The sequence below is a fragment of the Panthera uncia genome, chromosome B4 (genome assembly GCF_023721935.1).
Source record: "Panthera uncia isolate 11264 chromosome B4, Puncia_PCG_1.0, whole genome shotgun sequence".
Lineage (NCBI taxonomy): Eukaryota > Metazoa > Chordata > Mammalia > Carnivora > Felidae > Panthera > Panthera uncia.
Window position 1 is genome coordinate 112583389 of NC_064809.1, and position 25858 is coordinate 112609246.

The 25858-nt window shown below is 40.5% G+C and overlaps 1 protein-coding gene across 4 annotated transcripts in view; it reads left to right on the forward strand.

Moving 5' to 3' along the window:
- CRADD (CASP2 and RIPK1 domain containing adaptor with death domain) overlaps positions 1-25858 on the forward strand; it is a 193507-nt gene that overhangs the window by 154338 nt on the left and 13311 nt on the right. For 2 of the 4 annotated variants that reach the window (XR_007456775.1, XR_007456776.1), the window contains exon 2: positions 20670-21049. Coding sequence is in view for 1 of the 4 variants with exons in the window: in XM_049626098.1 (XP_049482055.1) it covers positions 20670-20971 (302 nt within the window). In the remaining 3 variants the exon portion in view is untranslated. Of the gene's footprint in view, positions 1-20669; positions 24240-25858 lie in introns of those variants that run through there. The other 2 variants (XR_007456777.1, XM_049626098.1) reach the window with 2 other exon arrangements.

Consider the following 25858-nt stretch of genomic DNA (forward strand, 5'->3'; position numbering starts at 1 on the left):
TTCTCCTCTCTGTCATCCACTCAGTAGCTGGAGGGGAGATTTGGGTTAAGGCGAGGATGAACAGCAGCAGGAGGCCACAAGAACCTCTTTGGTGCAGCCCTTTCTCAACCCCTCCCTGGAAAAGAGCCACTGCAGCAAGGAGGAGTGGATAAGATGCCAGGTGCATCACTCCCCACCTCTTGGACCCTTCGCAGCCCCGGGGCCCTGAACACAGGAGAGGGGGCCTGTCAGTGGCCCCACACCTCCCCTCTCTCCCTCCTCCTCTGGTCTGCCTGATGGTATTGTTTTTCCCATTAGTAAAAGTACAGTGCCTTATAAATGAACAAATAGCGAGGCAAATACATCCCTAGAATCTGACACGTGTTTATAGAGCTGTGTGTTTTTACATTCTGTTCTGCCTACAGAATGCATAAATGGAAGGGCTACATCGTCTTCAGGAAAATCTGAAAGCCAGGAACTTATTAACAGGCTTCACACCTGCCTCTGTGAGGAATTTCTGAAGCCAGAGATATTCTTTGTAACTGAGGTCCATCTGTTGCACAGATTTTTAATTCAGATATTTTTCCTTCTCAAGCCAAGGCTGAGAGAGCAGCCAATTTTGTGGAAAGATCTCTTTAATATGAAACGAATAAAACTATCAATGCTAAATAAAATAGACCACTGTGAAACTTAGGTTAAATCCCACAGGGGAGAGGATGTGCGATTAACTGCATTATATAACAAGACCGCCTGTGATGGCTGGTGCGGTTCTCTTTGTTGTTCCAAGGGAGAAGCAGCCAAGGCTGGGGCCAAAGCACATGATATTATTTTAAAATACTGCAGCCTCTGGAATTTTTCCTCAGAGAGATGTCTGGAATCAGAGTTTTCCTTTGATTTATGGTTGCTTTAAATGTTTAACACTTTTTACATTTTCAAAGCTACATCCTCTGCTTCCAGCACCTAGGGGTGTGTTTCTGTTGCTTTGAAAGATCGTTTTCAAATGGGAAGCTTTAAAATTATGCAAAAAGGAGGTTTCACAGTACAGAGTGTTCGAGTGATTTTAAATGGATAAAAGGGATGAGGATTAAAGGCAGCGCCCCCTCCCCCAGGGCCCCTTTTCTCAGCTGCTTGGGATGACCCAACAGAGAGGGGCTGGCTGGAGAGCAAAGGATTTCCAAAGTGGCCGCGCATTCACTTAGCAAACATCCTTGGGCCAGACTGTCCTCGGACCTCAGAGAATTCACCATCAGGTATGGGGGACAGCAGGTTGAAACGGGTGAAGCTGCCGTTTTTTAGACCAGAAATGGTAGAATATTGGCAGTTTCATATGGTTCAATCCAGTAGTTAGATGATAGCTATCCACAGTGACGAAGATGGCAGCGGGGCCAGCGTGCAGTGTTATGGGGCAGCCTAGGAAGGAGGACCTCACACCATGATGTGGGGCCAGGCTACAAGAAGGGTTGGTGTTTTGTCTTGTTCTGTTATCTTTTTTTTTTTTTTTTAAACAAACCACTGTATTGAGGGATAATTGGCATGCGGTAAACTGCACATATTCTTAGTGTACAGTCTGATAAGTTTTGACACATGTATACATCCACGAAACCATCGCTACAATCAAATAATGAACGTATCACCCCAAAAGTTTCCTCATTCCCCTTTGTAATTCCTTCTTCTTCCTGTCTGCCCCATCCCCAGGCCGACATGCTTTCTGGTATTGGTTTCATTTTGTAGAATTTCATAGAAATGGATTTATACAGTGTTCTTGTTTGCCTGGCTTCTTTCAGCATGATCATTTTTAGATTCATTCATGTTGATGTGCATATCAATATTTCATGACCTTTTATTACAGAATAGTATTTCATTGTATAGATATACCAGAGTTTGTTTTTCCATTCACCTGTTGATGGACACTCGTATCATTAGCTCTTGCAAATAAGGCTGCTGTGAACGTCCACGTACAAGTCTTTGTATGGACACAGGCTTTCTTTTTTCTTTGGTAAACGCCTAGCAGTGGAATGGCTGGATTATATGGTAGGTATATGTTTAACTTTTTAAGAGACTGCCATACTGTTTTCCAAAGTGGCTGTCCCCACTATACATTCCCACCAGCAGTGCCTATAAGTTTGAGTTCTTCCACATCCTGGCCAACATCGGATATGTCTTCTTAATTTTTATCATTTTAATAGGCATATAATGGCATCACACTGTGGTTTTAATTTGCATATTTCTAATGACTAATGATGTGTTGTGCATCTTTTCATGTATTCATTTGCCATCTATATATCTTCTTAGCTGAAGAGTCTATTCAAGTCTTTGTCATCTTTAAATTGGGTTGTTTCCTTATTAAGTGTAGAGAATTCTTTGTATGTACTGTAGATAAGGCCTTTATAAGACATATGATTTGTAAACATGTTCTCCCAGTCTGTAGTTTGTCTCTTCATTCTTCGAGTTGTGTCTTTCAAAGAGAAGTGTTACATTTTGATGACGATCTTCTTCTATTATGGATCATGCTTTTGGTGTCATTTCTAAGAAATCTTTGCCTAAGCTAAAGTTGCAGGTGTTTCCCACCTAATGTTTCTTGCAGAAGGTATCTAGTTACGGGTTTTTCATTCGGAACTCTGATCCATTCTGAGTTCAAGTTTGTAATTGGCAGGCTGAAGTCCTCCCCTTTCTGTGTGTGCACACAGAGACCCAGGTGTTTCAGCATCATTTGAAAAGACTCTCCTTTCTCTGCCGAATTGCCTATACACCATTGTTGAAAATCCATGGCTCACGTAGGTGTAGATCTATTTCTGGACTTCAGGCTGTTGCGGTGATCTATTTCTCTGTCTTTTCATGAACATTCCACTGTCTTCATTTCTTTAGAACGAGTCTTAAAATCAAGCCGTGTAATTCTGTAACTTTGTCCTTTTTCTAAATCATTTTGGCTGTTCGGGGTGCCTGGGTGGCTCAGTCGTTAAGCGTCTGACTCTGGCTCAGGTCATGATCTCACAGTTTGTGTGTTCGAGCCCCGCATTGGGCTGTATGCTGTCAGCTCAGAGCCTGGAGCCTGCTTCGGATTCTGTGCCTCCCTCTCTCTCTGCCCCTCTCCTGCTCATGCTCTGTCTCTCTGTGTCTCTCAAAAATAAATAAACGGTAAAAAAAATTTTTTTATATTATTTTGGCTGTTCTAGTTCCTTCACATCTCCTTGTAAGTTTTAGAATTACCTTCTCAATTCCTATTTAAAAATATGCTGGGATTTTGATGGAGCATGATTTCAATTGGGAGTTGTTGGATTTTCATGAGGCTGTGTCCATGGGAGGAAGGTATTCAAACATCACTTTTATAATCTGAACAACTGGAATTTTGAGACCAGTACAGCATTTAAAAAATTTTCCACAGCCTCACTTCCAAGTTTATTGAAAACCCACCTGTGCAAAATGGTGTTATTCAGTGCCAAAGGATACAAGGAAAAATAAAATGTTCTAATTCTGGTCCCTATTTCCTATAAATTCACCCTTTTAAAAAATCTCCTCCCAAAGGCAGAGAAGAAGACAATTATCTCAGGCAGATTTCCCCCACTGGGAAAAGACCATAGATAATTGGGAGGATCTATGCTTTCTTGGGTGAGAAGGGTCCCTTTTGCTATGCTCTTCTTTCCCCAGATGGCTGCAGGCTCATTCGCCAAGCAGTAGACTCTTGTGGACTATGGCTTTGGTATAGGAGTCACAGATTAAACACCTGTAGAGCCTGAGCGATCCAGGACAAGGGAAAGCAGCCCAGGAACTGGACTTTCACGTGCATTGTGGGAGAGAGTGGATGTTGGGGGGTATCCAGCATGAGGATGACTCTGGTGAGCTGACCAGCAAAGCCACAAATCTGGAATTTTGCTAAAGCTCCCAATTTTCAAATGCTGTCTCTGTATTTTTTGAACAGCATAGGCCAAACGAAACATGTTTGCGGGCCAAATGAAGTCCATTGGCTACCAGTGTGCAGCCTCTGATGGATGGGCTTTTTTATTTGCTTTCGGGGTCAGCTCTTTCATCAGCTCCCTAAAGGACTTATTCCAACAATTGCTTATTGAGTACTCGTCATGTGCCAGGAAGTGCTCAGGTGGCCAGGAAATCGATCAGCGATGGGAGGCACCCTTTCCGTCCCTGTGCTCAAGGGGCTCCCGTTCCAGTGTGGGGCTTAGGCGTGGCCTAGACATTCATTCCAGTGTCACCTCCCATTCTCTCCTGAACCCTGCCCCTTGCCTGTATTCTCACTGTCACTCATTTCAGGCTTCGAAGAAGGGCGTGGTTGGTTATACTTGGAAGAGTCCTGGGAGGCTTCTCTGAGGCGGTGACATACAAGCTAATGATTGAATGTAGAGTTAGAAATTAGCCAGCTGGATATATTGTAGAACAGCGTTCAGCAGATTTCCTATTGCTACCTGTTTGTGGAACATGAAATCATTTTAATGGTTGAGTCAGGACTAAAATAAAATAGGATATCATATAGTAAAAGGTAAGTATTTTTTGTTTTGTTAAACTTTTCACTCAGTTTTATACACACATACATACACGTGCTTCTAATACATTTTTTCTTTAAAAGAAATTTTTGGTTAAAGGAACACCTGGGTGGCTCTGTCAGTTAAGTGGCTAACTCTTGATTTCACCTCAGGTCATGGCATGGCATGGTCTCACGGTTCGTGTGTTCAAGTCCCGCATCAGGCTCTGTGCTCACAGTGTAGATCCTGCTTGGGATTCCCTCTCTCTCTCTCTCTCTCTCGCCCTCGCCCTCTCTCAAATAAGCTTAACAATTTTTTTAAATACAATAATAAAAAAATTTTTAGGTTAAAAAACAGAAAAGCATAGTCTGGAAAAATATCCTTTTTTTTTTTTTTTTTTGAGAAGAACAAGGAGATTAAAAGAATAGTTATTAACGATTACCCCATGTTATTTCTGAGATCCTGTCATAAATTGTTAACTTCAGCTGCTGATTGTGACTGTTAAGTAGACACTGAATACCTGCTAGGAGAGGTATCTGTGGATGGCTCTGACTGAGCTCTGTCACCTATTAATTGTGAGAATGAACAAGTGACTTTAATCCTTCTGATTTTAGTTCCTGCATTATTTTCCTGGTGAGATCAATGAATTCATCCAGATAGGTCGTTTTCACTCCCAAAGTTCCACAGAGGTGTGTTAGGCACACTGCAAACGATTTGCATAAATAGCTAAATTTGCCCCCTGCTGCATTATTAGCACTAAGAGGTGACCAGGAACATTGTAGGCCGCAGTTAATATTTGCTGAATTAACGCATCTGTTTTCAGAGTACCGTTCCATCTTACGTGAAATTAGACATATTTGAAATCATCGATAAGTAGTACTTTAGGCACAAAATTTGAAGTCCTGCAAATCCTAGAAAATTCCAATTTTGTGAAGAATCACAAAGTTCTGAAGCCAAATGGAATTCTCTACTGTGCTTAGCTCTTGCTCCATGGCAGTACCCCTGTGCTTAGTCTGGCGTTGCGTGAGATGTTTGGAATGCATCCCCTCCATAAAATGCACTTCCTCCATACTTTTTTTTTTTTTTAACTAAAGACTTAAAAGAAATTTCTTGGGAGCTGTTAGTACCAGACATGTGCGAGGTCTTCACTGTGAATAAGACTGATACACAGTTTCTGTCTTACTAAAACTTGTGGTTCACTGTGGTGGGTGCCGAGTGCTTTCACACTGACTTCCTGTGTGCTTGCAGGTAACTGGCTTTGGGCAGACCCGGTGTTCAAGGTCCGTATAATCTCTGAGATTCAGGGTCCCGCATCTCTGTCCATATACTGTGCAGCCAGATCATTGACCTTGGAAGTGGTCCGTGTGACTGACTCGTGTTAATTCTGCGAGACTGTCGTCTTCTCGTTTCTGATTCCAAACTGAGGTGTTTTGTTGTTTGTATGTGAGCGTGTTGTGCGTGTGCTGGGTTCCTATTCCCTTTGCCAGCAATGAAGACATCAGAACCTTTTCCCTTGAACTGCATTTAAGACAAGCTGAAAACATTCTGCACTTTTGTGATTGATTTTCTAAGCTTGGTAGGATGTCACATTTATCCCAACACAAATTAAATCTTGTTAGTATCATTCCATCGATCTATCCAAGTGATTTTGATTCTTGATTATGTCACTCACCACACGAATAGTCTCTTACAATTGCGGGAAAGCAGCAACTTAAGAAACCTGACTTCGTGCCCCTCCTTCAGTTGCTGGTAGGAGGACTGAAATTTTCACTTTTAAGGTTATTGTGTCATAACTTTGAAAGATTTCGCTTGGCAAATTTACACGGTCTCCATCCCCTTTTATTTCTTTGGTCTTATCGCCAAGCCGCTCAGCCCAGTGGAACTCTGTCAAAGGAATGTACTTTTGATGCCTGGAGTCAGCTGCCTGTAAGCACTCATCAGTGATCTTACGCTTCTTCCAGGCAGGTTTAGTACTGATAAGGAACACATAGCTATCAGAGTTATTTTATAATTTATAATATGCAGTTGAGGCTTCTTAAACTAACTCCCGTTACCCCTTCCTGCCTGGGAATCAGCCACAAAGATAATATCAAGGGACCATGGGGGCAGCTTGCTTCTTGTAGTTTGGGTATCAGTTTAAATATTGATGTTTCCATCTTGAAGACTAAAATAGAGTTACAAACATTTTTAAACGATTTTGAAAATTTTGAAGAACAATCATCTGTGGAAAATAATGTGATTAAGGAGCTCATTTTGCCTATTTAGAAAAAGGCGACAACCCAAAACTTTATACTCATATAGTGGAACTTCCATATAAAGGAATCTTTAATGTCATTTGCTTATTACCTACGAAAAAGCAGTGTTGTCATTAACATTGAGAATTTGCATTAGTCGCTTGTGCACTCCGGGTAATCTACAAGGCACTCTGGAATTTTGTCTCTCAACAATCACACTCTGTTTTTAATTTCCAAAGCTAGTTTTTAAGCATGTTTCAATAAACCAAGTAATTTTTTGCCACCTGCCAATGAACTTGTAACTTAGAGATGTTAGAAGCAGGGCTGCATTATGTTATGACTTGAATGGGCTGGAGGCACTCTTGCCTTTGTGGCCCATCCCTCCATAAAAAAATATTAAAAGTTACATTTTATGACTCTTGTTATAAAGATGGATATATTAATATTATACATTCAAACATTTTCTTTGACCTAAAGTTCCTTTTTTCTTCTCATTTTAAAAGAAATTAAAACATTTCCATGGGCTTCCAGAAGTATTGTGGGCTCTCATGGGCTCTCATCCCCGTCCCCACTGTGTGTAACGGGTAAATAGGCTCTGGTTAGAAGTTATGATTTTCCCTTTTCAGTTTATTAATCGTTCTTTTGTGTTTAATGTCCATTATTTTTTAAATGGGAAAAACCAACTCCATTTCCAAAGAACATCTCTTTTAAACTTAATAAGCAACTAACTGCATATTTAGTGGGAATGACATGTATCAGCCTTGAATATATATCAACAACTATTCTGAATAAAATATAAAGGGCTTTTCAAGAAATTGATAAAACAGAGAAATGTATGTCCTTTACATAATCAATTCAAACCAGCTACATGGCCTGAAGCTATCAGCATTTACCCATTTTGTAATTTCAAACAAGATATAATGATCATGAAATACCACATTTTCTGCTCCTATAATCCCCTGTCCTTTCTTACAGCAATGTAAAGCTATGTTCATCTCTTTCTCACTCTCTAGTGGTTTTAAGGCTTAGTGATAGAAGGTCCGGTGTTTCCTCTCATTCATTCATATTCTAATAATGACTCTTGCTGTGTTTATAAAAATGATACATGCTCACTTTATATAAAGAATCCCAGGAATTCAGAAAAGTAAAAAGAAAAGATCACAAATGCTATCACTTAGAAGTAAGCCTCAACAATAAGTGAACATCCTGTTGGACATCTCTTTAAGCATGTTTATAGATGGGAAGATGGATGGATGGATGGGTGGATAAGAGAAAGAGAGGGGAAAGAAAGAAAGAAAGAAAGAAAGAAAGAAAGAAAGAAAGAAAGAAAAGAAAGAGAGAGAAAGAAAGAAAAAAAGAAAGAGAAAGAAAGAAAGAAAAAAGGAGGAAGGGAGGAAGGAGAAATACTTTCAGAAAAGTATGGTTATATGATACATGCTGATTTTTAAATTTAAGAACCACTACATTTAATTTTATTTGAATTTAACTAGAGTAAAAGAAATGAAGTGAGAATTAAGAAATTACTGAACTTTGAATAAACATTTTTTTTTCATAGTAAGAAATGTTATTTTTTGTCGTCTGTGGTTAAGAGATGATGAAGAACTTGATGTTTTTGTATTTTCGTTCCCCCCAGTTATGTTTCTCGGGAGACATTAATGCTGTTCACCCAGGTCTCTCCCCATCCTGGGACATAGGAGAATTCCTATAGGAATTCCTCAGGGATATAGGAGTACTCCCTCAATCCCTGCAAGTTAGGTGTGACCTTGTGACTTGCTTTAGCTACAAAATGTGAGCAGAAGTGAGCAGAAGGTCACTTATGGAGTGATGTATTTAACTGCCAGATCTCCTATCTCTTAGCCTTTCTTTTCCGTCTTGATGAGCATGGACGCTTCTGTGAATATGGAGGAGCATCATATCAATGCAGCATAGAGTGTGCACCCAGGTCGTGCAGGTGATGCCCTGAAGAGCCATGTGGGCCTCACTGAGATTCAGGGCTTCTCTCCTGCCATAGATAACAGTCTATCCTGACTGCCGTCCTCTCCATTTTAGGAAGTGTTGATTTCCTCCCTACTGTGATAAATGAGATCATCGGTGCTCTCACAGTCTGTCCTTCTTCCCTTCTGGATTTTTGTTAGTGACGTTGTTATCATCACAAAGTCAAGATACAATATTTATCTTCGGTTCTAGAATCTAGCTTTAATTCTGATCACTTGTATTGTTTTGATATAGTCGGGGTATATAACATTAGATTCTGTTCAGTTGTTTAAAATTAGTTTTATATTTAAATGAATTCAGTGTTCTGTACTAATCTTTTTACTGTGGCGTTCCTGTTACTGATATCAAGAAATGGGTCAAGGGGCTCAGGGCAGACTACCCGGCAGGGAAGCATTCCACCCCAGAGAAAAGAGATATTTTGTCATTTGCATTGTTTAGAATTTTTGGCACATGTTGATATGAAAAACAGATTTTTAGTGGTTTTGTTATTGTTTTTCAATTCTCTAGAAACAGTGCATCCTTTTTTTGCTTGCATCTGAAGCAGACGGTTCCATGTATTCACCCTTGGTATCGCACTGCTGGTATCTTTATTTTATTCATTACACCAACTAGGTAGATTGCCAAGACTTTTAAAGAAAGGCTCAGAACAAGTTCTTGAATTGTTTCTATGTTCAAGAATAAGATATCTACTGATTTACCTATATATTTGACAATCATCTTAGCTAAGAATAATATAATAATAATAATAATATAATAATATAATCTAAGTGAGGCTTTGGCACTGGTTTTACCTTTTGCAAATGAGAAAACATTCTGAGACAGGCTAAGTGTCTTACTCCATGTTATGTGGCCAGTTGATGGCAGATTCAAATTGAGATAGGACCCACACCTGCTAATTCTTAGCCAGAGCTGTGGCCACTGTCCCTTCCCTCTTTTATTTCAGTGAGAGAACTCAGTTATTGCTATTAGTTTTGTTGTTGACCTTCCGTGGACTATAGTCAAATCAAGTTTTCCACTGCAATAAGTCTGATTTACTTGTATTTTGCAACACAGCCTTGTTATCGGAGTAGGCGGTCACTTCGTTATCCAGGAATCAGTTTTAGAAAGACCAGTTTATTTCTCCACCTCTCTGTGAGGACCACATTGTTCTCTCTGATTATCTATCAGAACAAGTGGTTCTAATTAGTTTTCTTTTTAAGGTGCTTTTCTTTCATTTCCAGGCAGCCGGCGCCTCAGGCAAAGGGACGTCTCTGCAGAAACGCTATACTCAGAGACCCAGGTTAACGCAGGCCCTGGGAGGTGCCCAGTCAGGTTGGCTTTCTCAGTCTGGCATCCCCAGCCTCTCCCTTCCCTTCCCTCCCACGACAAACCATTTTTTTCTGTCTCGGATATGTTCTTTCATTTGTGTGTGTTTTCACCAGTGGTGGTGTTTTACAACATACATTCTAAATATTCCATTGTTACAGGTCTCCTTCTTTTTTCTTATATTTTTGCTTTATCCTAACTGTCCAGCACTCCCTTTGTACTCCCTCATGTTTGCCTCTTCCCCTAGTAGTGAGCTCTGACATTGCTTCGAGCTCCTTTCCTCCCACAGCGTTACCTGATATAAACAGCCTCGTACATGACTCCTCCCGAGTCTGTACGAGAATTTTTCTGGGATCTATAAACCCCCAAACAGGAGAACCGGGTTGGAAGGCATATGTGTACTTGCTAGCACAAATAATGCAACTTTGTATAAACAACCTTGTACATGTCCCTGAGGGGGCTTTTTCAGAGTTTTTCGTGGGTACACGTGCGTGAGAACGAGATTGTGTACTGCGTTCCAGTTGCCCACCTGCTGCTGGCTTGTAGAATGGCTGGCTGCCCAGTGCCCAGTAAAGTCCCTGCGTCTCCACATCTCGGCCAGAGGTTGGCATTGTCTAGATTTCCAGGCACATAAAGTGATCTGCCATGGTTATTTCTGTTGTTATTTCTTAAATTTCTGTGTTTGAGCATCTCTCTCTCTTTTGAGTTCCCTCTTATTTGAATCGCCTTGTCCCTCCTTCATCCTTTTCCCCGTGGAGGTGCTTGTCTTTCTTCTCTTGGTTTCGGGACTACCGTCTACCGTCCAGGTAGTCTTCCCTCCTGGGGTGTAGACCCATTCTGCTCCGTCATCTTGGATGAGGGTCTCCTTCATTGCACAGAAATCTTTAATTTTGATGTAAAAAAAATTTTATCTTTTGAAAAGGATCTTCCCACTGCAGGTCATAAAGACACTCGCCGTTATTTTTATTAACTTAGTAGTTTTACCTTTTATGTTTGGACCTTTATCCACAAGGAATCCATCACTGTTTATGGTGTGATACAAAAGTGCAGTTTTATTTTTTTCTGTATAATTAGCTCTCCCCAGTTTGGAAAAAGCCTCTCCTTTCCCCATTATAAAATTTCAATTGTCATTACGAGACTTGCCATGTTTATATGCCTTCCCACCCAGAACACGAATGACTCCCCATTTATTCAGATCTTGCTTTATGTCTTTTAATAAATGCTTAAGGTTTACCCCATTGAGGTCTTGTGTGATCTTTGTTAATTGAATGTCTAGATACTTTACAATTTTATTGTTTAATTTTATTGTTTATTATTATATTTTGTGTTTCATTATTGCTAGAATGCAGAAATACTGGTTTGTTGGTTTTTATTTTTGTTTTCTGGCAATTTTACTCAACCCTCTCACTTGTTCTGATGGATTATCTGTTGATCTTGGCCTTTTCTTACATATTAGATCAACTAGCCTGAAAATAGTGATAGTTTTACCTCTTCCCTTCAAATGTTTGTACCTAATTTCTTTTTCTTTATACCTCCGGTTCGGACCTCCACGACAATATGCAACAGTAGTGGTGACATCGAGCATCCTTGTTTTGTCTCTACCATTAAAAGGAAAATGTTTAAAAGCTGTCAGTTAAACCAAATACTTATTGAAGGTTTTTACACTCTTTACCAAGTTAAGGAGGTTCCTCATATTCCTAATTAAAGATATCTTTTTAAGGAATCATAATTTTATCAAATTTTATCAAATACTTCTTTGCATCTATTAAGATAATAGTGACTTACCACTTTGGACGATTGCTATGTTGAATTAATTGATAGACCTTGTAATATTGAAATTGTTGTAATCCCAGGATAAATTCTACTTGCTTACAATATATTATTTTAAATAGATTTTTTTTTTTTTACTCAGTGAATATTTAGGATTTTTACATCTAAAATAATAATTGCAAAGAACCTGTAATCTTTCTTTTCTTGTATTCTCCTTTTCCTGTTTGGAACAAAAAGTAAAGCAGCCTAATTAAAATAGGCTAGATAACTTTTGTTATTTTCCTATTTCCTAGAATCGCTTATAGAAGCTAGGAAGTGAAACGTTTCATAAACATTTGATAGAGCTCACCAGAACACTGTCTGGGCCTAGGGCTCTTTATCAGGGAAGTTCTTTGATTGCCATTTCAATGTATTTCATTAATACTTTGACCTATTCGAGTTTTCTATTTTTTCCGGCACTAATTTTCGTATTTTATATATCCCAGTATCAGTTCATCTAGATTTAAAAAAATGTATTTGTACACTTGTGGATTTTTTTCATTTTTTTAATTAAAAAATTATTTATTTAAACTCACATTAGTTAACATACAGTGTAGTATTGGCTTCAGGAGTAGAACCCAGTGACTCATCACTTACATACAATACCCAGGGCTCATTCCAGCAACTTCCCTCTTTAATGCCCATCACCATTTAGCCCATCCCCCTACTCTCCTCCTCTCCAGCAACCCTCAGTTTGTTCTCTGTGTTTAAGAGTGTCTTATGGTTTTCCTCCCTCTCTGTTTTTATATTATTTTGCTTCTTTTCCCCTGTGTTCATCTGTTTTGTTTCTTAAATTCCACATATGAATGAAATCATATGATATTTGTCCTTCTCTGACTCATTTCGCTTAGCATAATACCTTCTAGTTCATCCATGTTGTTGCAAATGGCAAGATCTCATTCTTCTTGATCACTGAGTAATATTCCATTGTATGTATGTGTGTGTATATATATATATATATATATATATACACACACACACGTATATACACACCACATGTTCTTTATCCATTCATCAGTTGATGGACACTTGGGCTCTTTCCATAATTTGGTTGTTGTTGATAGTGCTGCTATAAACATTGGGTGCATGTGCCCCTTAAAATCAGCATTTTTATTTTGTTTTTTTTTTTTTAATTTTTTTAATGTTTATTTATTTTTGAGACTGAGAGAGACAGAGCACGAATGGGGGAGGGGCAGAGTGAGAGGGAGACACAGAATCAGAAGCAGGCTCCAGGCTCTGAGCCATCAGCCCAGAGCCCGACGTGGGGCTCGAACTCACGGACCGTGAGATCGTGACCTGAGCTGAAGTCGGACGCTTAACCGACTGAGCCACCCAGGCGCCCCAAAATCAGCATTTTTGTATCCTTTAGAGAAATAACTAGTAGTGCAATTGCTGGGTCAGTGTTTCTAGATTATTACTTGGCAAAATTTTACTCCTCCCACCCTATGAAAAGACTTAATTCCCTGTCACACTGGTCCTTGCCACATGCCTTGCGTTGGTCAGTGGAACATCAGTGGACTCAACCTGAGTAGAGGCCTTACATGTCCTTGAGGCAGGGATTAGCCTTTTACTCCAACAGTGGCCACATTAGAAGGGGGAAGTCTCATAGCTCAACTTTTTTTCTGGTCCAGCAAACCTGAAGCATAATGATAGTCGCAGCAGTGATAGCGGCTGACTACAGCAGTGAGTTGTTAAGAGGGATATATTACCAAATTCTGCAAAGGAACATACATAGTTTCTAAAACTGCAACCCTATGTCCCGCTGAGTCACTCTTATAAGGAACTCGTATGTACTTACATCTCCGGTTATATTACAGAAGTTTATAGTTAAAGGAATTTATCCTTGAAATCCTTTCCGTTATTGTAGATTCCTGAGCATAGATGTGTCTGAGTCTCCCAGCAGCTGCTTACATGTCTTCTGTGACCTTCCATAGTCTTCATTCTCTGAACTGTGCTTTGGAATCCTGTATAGTTCCTCCTTGCAGGTCACCATTAAGGTGGCCGCATATTATAGAATACAGCTCAAAAAAGAGAGGTCTACCAGGGAGGATGGGCTCGTGGGCTTTCCTTCACTCAGAGATTACATACTCAGCCAGGATAGACCACAGGGTGCTGTCTGCACAGAGATTTGTTGGAAGAGATGACTTCTTTTTCTGTAACGAATGAAAAAGTCAGAAGCACAGAGCTGGTGTAGATGATGAGTTGGAAACTTGACTTGGAGCAACTTTTTAAGAATGTGATGAGTTATTGTACACTGAGCTCCATTTTCTGCTTAGCAAGGGACTAAAGATTGGAGAAGGAGGGCAAGAAGTAGAAGACATGATCTCTGCCCATAATGAGCTTGGGAGACAAGTGACCTATAAGAAACAAAAAAGTGAAGTGTGAATCTTTATACCTGACTCTAAATGCAATAAGAATTGGGAAGGAGACTTTTGGTTTGAGGCCAGAACAGCTGTTGATTGGTATGAGTGAGGGAGGAGGAGATAGTTAGAGAAAGAGAGGGGAACATTATGCTGTTTTTATTCATGTCATGACCACAAAGATGGGGGGCGGGGGTGGAAGGATGGGAGGGGACGGGGGTGGGGGTGGGGAGCAGACCTGGGGAGGGGGGCATTTATCCCTTCAAATGCATGGCTTCATTGTGATAGACCCGTTTGTCAGGGAATGTTGTTTCTTTTGAAACATGGGAGTTTGAACTTCACCAGGAATGGGATTGAAGAGTTGCAGGAAGGATTTAGGATCTGTATAAGAGAGAACATTCTGTCAGTATAGAGGGAGAGAATCCCTGCTTTAGGGTATTTAAAACTAGTGGATACTTATACCACGGTATCTGGTGGTTCTCAACCAGGAACAGTATTGCCTCAGCCCAGGATATGTGGACTTGTGTGCTCAGACTAGGGTGTTACTCGCACTTAGTAAGTGCACGCTGAAGGCCTTGTTGTGCACTGGGACAGCCCTGCTGAGCGGATCTCCCTGCCTCAAGTGCCAATAGCACCCTTTGTAGAAACACTCGACGTCCCCCACACTTTTGTCATTGGGGTTCTGCTTGTACAATTTTTGCTGTATCTTTGTACCACAGGTGCCGCTAAGTTCGTGCTTTAATTTAAATTTACCATTGATTTAAACATTTATTTTTCTTTTTTGATCACTTGTTTTGTCATCCTATATCCACTTTGTAATGTACTTTCATTTACTTGTCTTGATTTTTGCAGTCATGAGTTTGAAATGGTATTTATACTTTTCTAATTGTATTTAAGTAGGTACCTGACAATTCAAATACAGAATGTTCACCCGTGTACCACATGATATCTTGTACACCCCCAGTGGTACGCACAGCAAGCTTTGAGGAGCAGTGTCCAGATGGTCACGGTGGATTCATTTATAGCTTGACCTGATTTTATGCAGTAAATCCTTGGATGTTGACACCCCAGCCTTAGGACTCTCATTTTTAAATAACTTCGTATTCAGCAGAACTCTCGAGTTGGAAGGGCCTCGTGAGGATTCTTTTCCTGATAGAGGTCAGACAGCACAAACAGCTGTTATTCTCTCTTTCTGTGTGTAAGGTCTCCTTGGAAGGGCTTGAGTTGCCCTTGGCTGCGTCGTGCTCGTGTGCCAGTTATCTTTGCTCCAGACTGTGTCCACAGATTGCTGGCCCTCTCCCAGTTATGTGGCAGTATTCACAAGGCATATGTGACCCTGAAGTGTAGAGGAATGAGAGCAAATACCGCCCTCGCTCCCAAATAATTGGCCCAAAGCGTATGTTGCATTAATAGTTGGCCAGGAGTCAGAATGATGACCGAGTGCAGCAGTCACAGGCTCCTCCCCGACACCCGATAAACTGAACCAAAAAAGTTAAAAGCAGAAACATTCGCCAGCGGTAGCCAAACAACAACAACAACAAAACCCAATCACGGCTTTTATGCCATGTGCTTTGAAAAGGGGCGGGCAGGGAAAGAAACACCAGACCCTGACCCTTCAGAAGCAATCCTGGGAAAAGAAGGGAAGTGTACAAAATCCTAAGGACTCCTGTTAATTCAGATCAGTATGAAAAGAAGCTGGTGGAGGAGGTGAGTGGATGGCCTTGGTAAATGTCAAGAAGCACCCTCAGCAGAGGCAGGAAGGCAACCAAATACAGGCCATCTCCCAGTCTCCATGCTGAGCTACGGGAAAGAGACCACAGGAGTAAGTGCACCCTGGCTAGGCAAAGCAGGCTCGGTACAAGACATTTAACTGGCTTCCAAAAGAGAGAGCAGGGCACCGCACTCCCAGCAAGGGCAGGCTAGTGAGTCCTATCTCTCCTCCATGGCAGAACACTGCATAGAAGGCAACAGCCAACCCCAAGTTGTAGCTCCGAGGGAGAAAGTGTCAAGGGTACCTTGGCTTACCATAAGAGAGCAAACAGAAGCCCTGGATAGAGATGCTCATGTTAAATGGGAGCAAGATGAAGATAAGTGTCGTGACAACTGTGCAAAAATGCTACAGGAGAAAAAAGAAAGGAGCACGGCTTGCAGAAAGTAAACATACACCAGTGTGGCCTGAGTGGAAACCCAACCCAAGAAAACTCAACCTCACGAATATTTCATGCTATAGGGGAGCTCAGTATCGATTCAGTGGAAATAAAAACTCAGTGTAGTTACGATAAAACAACGAGATTTTTAAACTTCATTATTTATTTATTTTTATAAGATTAGTCCCTCCTTTTATTTATTTTTTACTTTTTAAATTTATTTTGAGAGAGAGAAAGAGAGGGCGCATGCATGCGTGCACACGTAGGGAAGGGACAAAAAGAGACAGAGAGAGAGAGAATCCCAAGCAAGCTCTGTCTGACAGCACAGAGCCCAATGTAGGGCTCGATCCCATGAACTGTGAGATCATGACCTGAGCCGAAATCAAGAGTTGGATGCTCAACCGACTGAGCCACACAAGTGCCCCTAATTTTTATTTTTAATTGTGGTAAAATATGCATAACATAAAATTTGCCATCTTTTCCATTTTTAGGTGTACAATTCCATTGTGTTAAGTACATTCATATTGTGCAGCTAACCTCCAGAATTCTTTTCATCTTGCAGAACCTGCTACCCATTGAACAGTTCCCCATTCCCCTCTCCCCTCCCCTGGTGACCATCATTCTTTCCATCTCAGTGGGATTGACTACTATAGGTACCTCATATGGCTGGGATCACAGAGTGCTTGTCCTTTCGTGCCTGGCTTACTTCTCTTAGCATAATGTCTTCCAATTTCACACACATAGAACGAGTCAGGCTTTTTTCCTTTTTAAGACTCAATAATATTCTAATGTATAATCTACCACATTTTGTTTATCCCTTCATCCCTTGATAGACACTTGGTTTGCTTCTACTGTTCGGCTATTGGGAACGGTGCTGCTGTGAAGATGGGTTTATAAATATCTCTTTGAGTCACTGCTTCGATCCTTTCAGGACTATGACCCAGAAGTAAAATTGCTAGGTTGTATGGTAATTCCATTTTTAATTGTTTAAGGAACCACCATACTCTTTGCCATAACAGCCGTACCATTTTATATCCTCACCAACACTTGTTATTTTCTGGAATTTTTTTTTTTTTGACAATAACCATCCTAATGGATATGAAGTGGAATGGGATTTTTAAAAGCTAGATTGAAGAGCCAAGAAAAGAAATTGAGAAATAAAAACACAATACAAGATTTGAACCCAACAACAACAACAACAAAACCCAAAGCAAAATAAAACAGCATAAAAATAACCAAACATCAAATGAATGGCGTGGGGGAGAGGCATGAGATAATCACAGGAAGGGAGTTAAGGTAATAAGACAGAAAGTGATAGCCGTGGCAGATTGGCAAAGCCATCCAGCATCTGGAACAGAAAAAGAATGCAGAGATATAACACAGGAAGATTTTTCTGAAAGGGAAGAAGGGCTAAATCTTCAGTCAGAAGATCATGCTACATACCTAGAAAAGAAGATAGAGAATGGCCAAGATGTACTCTGGTCTAAAGCTTCAGGATCATAAGCTTCGGACAGAAAAAACAAGTTCTACAAAATGGGGGACGGTCAAGTTGGTGTCCAAATTCCCCATACCGACATTCCCCACCATAAAATATGAGCACAATCTACAAACTTAGGAGAGGAATAAAATTATTTAAATAATATAGAATTATATTTATAATGTAAAAGTATAATAGTGGGGCGCCTGGGTGGCTCAGTCGGTTGGGCGTCCAACTTCGGCTTAGGTCATGATCTCGCAGTTCGTGGGTTCGAGCCCCGCATCGGACTCTGTGCTCACAGCTCAGAGCCTGGAGCCTGCTTCAGATTCTGTGTCTCCCTCTCTCTCTCTGCTCCTCCCCTGCTTGCTCTCTCTCTCTCTCTCTCTCAAAAATAAACATTAAAAAAAACTTTTAAAAGTATAATAGTAAAACAATATATAAATTTGTTTGCATATTATTCAACAGTGAAAGCAGAAAGCAGACAGTCCTGATCTGAAGGAACTCAAAGAATATGGTGACCATGAGCATTTCTTGAAAAAAACATCACCCTGTGATGAAATTGACCCAACTGACTCAAATCAAAAGAACAGATTCAGAAGTAGAAAAGTCATGGTTTAAAAGAAACAACAACAAAAAAGCCTTGGTCAGCATTCAAACCATTATAATGTAGTTTTAAGAGTAAACAGCTTGGGTGGGGGACAAGGGGGTGGCAGATTATTGTTACAGAAGCATAAAAATGTTATGCACCCAACACAATAAAAATGATATAAGCAAGAAAAATCATGAGGGAATGAACAGGAAATATCAAGTGTTAATTATAGAGTGTTAATGTGAAAATATATAGTTTACCACTTATATGTGAAAATATATAAATTATGTTATACTTTTTTTTCTCAGCATTAAATCTTTTCGGTGTACATGTTGTCATTGTTGTTTAAATATTTGACTGTAGGTCAGAAAGCCATTTAGTTTCATCTCTGTTTCTTTTTTTTTCTGTTATATTCAAGCAAAAATCAATAACTCTTATGAGACAAAAGCTATTATACTACCCTTTTAGCAGTATGTGTGCATAAAGAAATGCCCAGAATGATGTATGGCAACTGTAAGTCTAGTGGTGGGATACTGGATGCCTTGTTTTCTTCTTTGTACTTTTTTTATTTTCCTTGAATAATAAGGAATAAGGGCTTTTTTCAGTGAGCCCACATTTTTATAAAAGTGCCCATATTTTTATAAAAGCTATAAAATCATTACTGTTAATATAAAATATTGTCAGTAGTATCATCATTATTCTAATTGCTTCTTAATCATTTCCAAAAAAAAAAAAAATTCTAGTCTCGACACCACCAGAGTCTTTGACCGTATTTTTCCAACTCAGCAACTTGCAACTTGCCTAAGATATTGGCAAGTGCCTCGGGACCAAAGGCACATGCGGTGGAAAACATTAGCTGTTCTAATAGGATGCTTTGTGCCTTCTTCTTGAATTCAAAAATCTAAACAATGAGCTGGTGAGTGTGAAGTAGGATTGACTCCAGATCCCTGTAATACTGGTGACAAAGTGTAGTACAAGTAGAGTACTGTCGTGCACACATTTGAGCCAGGGATATGAAAACCTCACTTCTAGTCCCGGCCTAACCAATAAGCAGCCCCAGAACTTGGGATGTTTGGAGTACTTCTGACTCTCTGCGCTTAGCTACCCCGAACTGCTTTCTTTTCTTCGATTTACCATGGTTTTCTGCCTCAGGGCCTCTGCACAGGCAATCCCCTCTGTGCGGGACACACTTCTTTATCTTTCCATTCACTGGGCTCTTTCCCTCGTGTTCAGGGCCTAGCTTTAAGCCCCTTCCTCTGGAAGGCCTTCTACATCGTAACTGATGGTACTTCTTACTGGATATGCCTAGCCCGTCTGTAGTCACTCACTCAGTGTCAGAGTTCCTTAGCAGACTGGCCTCGGGGAGACGGGGATCTAGGAGGTGCAAGGTCAGGTTCTCTCACTGCCCCTCCACAGCACATGCTTTCGCTTCCTCCACTGGGCTCTGCCAGGGTGGTAACTCTCCTACTGCTACCTCGTGGCCCCTAAGTTTTATTTCTCCTGAGCAGGCCTCTTTGCTTCCGCTTCTGTTAGGAGCCGCAACTTTTCTGGGTAGTGTTCACGTTTATCAGGAGAGAGTAGCTATTCCATGTAGCCCAGTACCCTCCAGCACTAGCCATTCCTGCAGGAGAGAGTGTCACCCCTGGGGCCCAGGCTGGCATTCTTCGTTCCCCCACAGAAACCCCTGCTTGGCCTCTCTGATAAAAGATATGGAAGTGAAAAAAATCATGTTATAAAGCACTATGTGCCAGGTAATCCTAAATGTATGTTTTATATACAAAAAAACTGAAAAGAAATATCAGTAAAACTTTGGATTGTGAGTAACTTGTTCTGCGAGTGTTCCGCAAGATGAGCAAACATTTCTAGTAAATTTTGACTTGATGAACGATATCTTGCAATACGAGTGGTATGTGATGCCGAATGTCACATGGTCACAACTGAGCCAATGGTTCTTGAAATGCGCTTTGATATACACATGCTTTGGATTACAGGCTTGTTTCTGGAACATGCTTGCAAACCAAGGTTTTACTGTAGATCAAATCATTATCAGTGGGTTTCTCTGGTGGGATTTCTAGTATTGTCATTTTCTTATTTTCACATTTTCTGCAATAAACATTTTCATAGATGCTAAATGGTGTTTTGTAAACTCCTGTTTATTGCCTTTTACTGAGCAGCCCCCAGGAAGACTAGGAAAAGTTGGCCCTTCCATATGGAAGTGTTGGGGCTGTCCTCCCACAGTTTTCATGTCTGCCCCCATCTGATGTGTTTGCTCTTTTCACCTTTATGTCTTTCTTTTCCCCAGATGACCGGATGACCGGTATCCCCCTACACATCCTCAACAGCTCCCCATCGGACCAGCAGATTAACCAGCTGGCGCAAAGGCTGGGCCCTGAGTGGGAGCCCGTGGTGCTGTCTCTGGGACTGTCCCAGACGGATATCTACCGCTGTAAGGCCAACCACCCCCACAACGTGCAGTCACAGATGGTGGAGGCCTTCGTCCGCTGGCGGCAGCGCTATGGGAAGCAGGCCACCTTCCGGAGCTTGCAGAGAGGCCTTCAGGCCGTGGAGGTGGACCCCTCGGTGCTCCAGCACATGTTGGAATAATGGTGTCTCCCTCCATCCACCCATGGGGAGCATGTCCCCAAGTTGCATGTGCAGAATCCTGACTTTCTCCCAGGGCAGGTAGTTTTCGGGGTTTTTTTTGTTGTTGTTGTTGTTCTTGTTGTTGTTGTTTTCTTTTTAAGATTCTTAGGTAAAAGGAGAAAATAGGATTTCCAGTTGATACTACTTGAAAGGCCAGATTACTCAGTGGCTCTACCACATTGACAATTGGTTGTTTTTAATTGCTTGAAGATTGCATTGTTTTAATTGTGCAGGTTTTAATTGTGTGGTTGCCTTTCAGTAAACTGGTAAATCATACTGGCTCAAAACACACACACACACACACACACACACACACACACACACACACAAAACCTACTGTGTTATATTACATGCAGGTGTCCTATATATAAAGCATCCACTTTTATATTTCCTGGGAACTGAACTGTGCACTTTGCTATTAATGATGATGATAATAAAAAGTGAATTACTATATATAATGTGACCCTTTCATGAGAGAGTATTGTTTGTTTGTTTTTCTCATTCCTGTAGTGCGTAGATTAAAAGTGCATAATTACAGAAGTCATTTTTGTTTTGAAACAGAATTACAAGTAATAACAAAATTCTTACTTTCTCCAGTCAAGATAAATAGGCAGGGTGTCTGCATTAAATTTAAGACACTGAAGCTCCCCTGCAAGACCAGTTCAGGTACCAGCATGCACACCTGAGCCCTTGATCTTTAAAAGGTTGCTTAAGAAAATAACTGTGCCATTTGTTTAAAGGCTTTAGTTGGGGGACAAAAGAGGGTGTGGTCTTTCTGTTGAAATTGTAGGGATTTAAGTGTTGTGCTCTAAAGGAGTACGATTTAGTCTTCTGTCTTTTTATTAATGACACATGATATTTGTCAAATGGTTCACTGTTTTCAAGAGTTTTCATGTATGTGATCTCGTTTGGACCTCACAAAAATCCTATGAAGTAGTTGGGCAAGAGAGGTGAGCCTCCTTCTGTAGTGAAATTGCATGATTTTCCAGGGCCGAATGAGCTAGAATAGGTGTCTTTGGAGCCCTGCTCCTTTCCTGTTGCTCCATGCTGCTTCTCCTCTTTCTCACATGCCCCTCGAAGAAGCTTGAGTCCTGCTGTCCTCCTGCTAGCAGCATCACCTTGGACAAATCACTCCACTTCTCTAACCTAAGCCTCTACAGATGAGGAAATGATTGTCCCCTCTTCCAAGATTTTTGTGATGGTTAAAGAGATAATGTCTGCCAAGGGCTCGTCTAGTGCCTTGCTCTTTGTCAGCTCTCAGAAAATGGGAGCTGTTAACTTGCTGCTGTGGCTGCACATGGACAAAGTTCACGGGCAAAGCCGAATAGTGGCTACAGGTGAGGACACTGAAGGAGGAAGTGCTATTACCATGCTTCCTGCCAAGCTTTAACCTGTGATGTAACGTACTAACTCTACCGTGGGGCCAATCAAGAGAAGGACAGGTGAACAGTCCCAATCTGTGATCTGTTCTTCTGAATAATTGGGGAATCTATTGCCTAATCCTAACTTAACCGAGGATTTTTTTCAAAGGGAAAAAATCAGACTTTTTACCTCGGTGTGTTCCGGGATGAGAATATAGAATGGAAGAATTGAACGTGAAATGAGTGCTCACCAAGGTGACCGTGGCACGTCGATAACATCCTCTCAGATGTCTGGCAACCATATTCCCTTTACTAAAAAAGGTCAGTTATTTCACAGTTCAACAAGCAGTTCAAAAGGATGGTCTCCTGGCCCCATCAGCTTTAATTTTCCATTTTGTAGCCCAGCCATTAATTCACTGTCTTGTAAAATTCTCAGACTTCTGGCCCCATCATCACTGTGCTAGTGATAGACTGAACTTCTATGGCATCTTCAATAAACTGCCTGTCATTTTGAACCTTGGACTTGTTACGTTGCTGTTTGTCCCCTGGGTTTGCTAATAGAGAATTGCTTTGGCTTTTGTTCTCACCGCATTTACAGCCAAGGGAGTATGGCCGGGCTCTGCTGCCTCTGACTAGATGGCATTTTAGAAATGGGTCTCATGATAAGCTAGCTCATCTTCCCACCATTTGCTTGGAATCTGCCATGCACAAAGACACCTTGGTGCTCTGTCAGCAGTGAAGGACAATTTGTGATGAACTTGCCCATCATGGGCTGCCAGGGCCATCAGAGAGCTCTGACTTGTTGCCCTGAACGAGCAGGGTGCCTCCACCATCAAATAGCAGTCGCGCCTGCTAGGCCTGCTCACATTCTTGCAGAAGATTAGCAGAATGGAAGAACAGAGCATCTAAATCACTACCTCATTTCTGCCTGTGGCTGTGAAAAGTGATACTGAATGCCTCTGCCCACCTCCCAAGAGAATTGAGTAGGCGATGCGCCTGCAAGGAGTCCGTGTGTTTTTGCATGGTGGAAGATTCTACAGTTCCAGAGGCTGCCTACCCCCAATAGAATTCTGAAGGAGTACAGTGAAGAGGCAGAGCATTTGCAAGCACTGACCGAAAAAAGATAAAGTCTTGCTCCACTTTGGTTTGGGATACACATGCATGTGCGTTCATGAGTATGCCCTCTTAGTTTTTAAAAACTATAACTTTTATTAATTTTTCTCTGTATAAAAAATAGTGCATGCTCATTATAGCAGTTTGAAAAATACCACTGGGCAAGAATAAAAACAAAATAAACATTACCCCTACTCTTGTCTTTCAAAGATAACCAGTATGACACCCGAGTTTTAGTCTCTACCCCCAGTTACTTTCCTATGGCTGCATATTTTTATAATGAAAATGGGATTGTGTCAAATCAACTATAACTATAATAAGTAGTTAAAGGACGCACAAAATTAAAAGATGTAGGTATCATGTAGGTACCTCAGTTTTCAAAATATACTACAGAGCTGTAATAATCAAAATTATGGTACTGGCACAAAAATAGATACATAGCTCAATGGAACAGAACTGAAAGCCCAGAAACAAACCCACGCATACATGGTGAATTAATCTACAATAGAGAGGGGAAGAATATATAAATGGGGAAAAGATAATCTCATCAGCAAATGATGCTGGGAGAACTGGACAGTTACATACAAAAAAAAAAAAAAAAGAAACTAGAACACTCTCTCACACCATTCACAAAAATATTCTCAAAATGGATTAAAGACCTAAATGTGAGGCCTGAAACCATAACATTCCTAAAAGAAGACACAGGCAGTAATCTCTTAGACATCAACCTTAGCAACATATGTATGGATATGTTTCCCTAGGCAAGAGAAGCAAACACAAAAATAGAGTATTGGGACTACACCAAACTAAAAAGCTTCTGCACAGCAAAAGAAGCCATCGACAAGACAAAAAGGCATCCTACTGAATGGGAGAAAATATTTGCAAAGTCTCTATCTGATAAGGAGTTAATATCCCAAATATATAAAGAACTCCTATAATTCAACACCAGAAAAATAATTCAAGTAGAAAATGGGCAGAAGACCTGAATAGACATTTTTCCAGAGAAGACAGACAGATGGCCAACAGACACATGAAAATCACATCACCCATCATCAGGGAAATGTAAATCAAAACCACACTGAGATAGGTGTCACCTCATACCTATCAAAATGGCTAGTATCAAAAAAGACAAGAAATAACAACTATTGGTGAGGATGTGGAGAAAAGGAAACTCTCGTGCACTATTGGTGGGAATGCAAACTGGTGCAGCCACTGTGGAAAACAGTATGGAGATTCCTCAAAAAACTAAACATAGAGATACCATACAATCCAGTAGTTCTACTTCTAGGAATTTACCCAGAAAAAATGAAAACACTAGTTGGAACAGCTGCACCCCTCTGTTTATGGCAGCATTGTTTACAATAGTTAAGATATGGAAGCAACCTAAGGGTCCATCGATAGATAAATGGATAAAGAAGATGTGGCGTATATTTAGAACAGAATATTCCTCAGTCATAAAAAATAAGGAAATCTTGCCATTCATGACAACATAGATGAAATTTGAGAGTATTATGCTAAGTGAAATAAATAAGACAGAAAAAGACAAATACCATATGATTTCACTTATATGTGGAATCTAAAAAATAAAAGAAATGAACAAACAAAACAAAACATAAACAGACTCATAGGTACAGAAAATAAAATGTTGGTTATGGAGGATGGAGAGGGGATGGGTTGGGAGGGCAGGAAAAATAGATTAAGGGGATTAAGAGGTACAAACTTTCAGCTATAAAATAAATAACTCATGGGGATACAATGTATAGCATAGGGAACATAGTCAATAATACTGTAATAACTTTGTATGATGACATATGTTAACCAGATTTATCGTGGGTATCACTTCATAATGTGTAAAAATATCAATTCGCTGTGATGTGTACCTGAAAATAATAGGATATTATATGTCAATTATACTTCAATAAAAAATAGGATTGTATTGTACATGCTGTTTTACACTTGGCTTCTTTTATTTAACATATAGCTGTCTTTCCATGTCATTAAAGATTTTTCTATACCAGTGATTTTCAGCATCCTTTGTGTTTGGAGCACACTTCCAAGTCCTATAATTTTTGGCAGCATGCCTAGAGAAATTAAAAGACTCTAGCTACATAAGACTGTCTTTCGCTGTCAAAACATCCACCATTATCCCAGTGTTTGATCCTCTCTTAGGGCCATGTCATTGCTTGAGTAGAGCTTTTTGCTGCTCCCCCCTAACACTATGTCCTGAAAAAGCAAAGTTGAGCACTTCCCTGTAAACATTCTGGGCTTTATTCTGAGCTTTTTATTTCTTCCTCTAGTCAGAAGCCCTCTCCACTGCACTGTGCGATCCACTCAGCTCAGTGTTCATTTCTACAAGAGTAGAATGTGTCCCGGT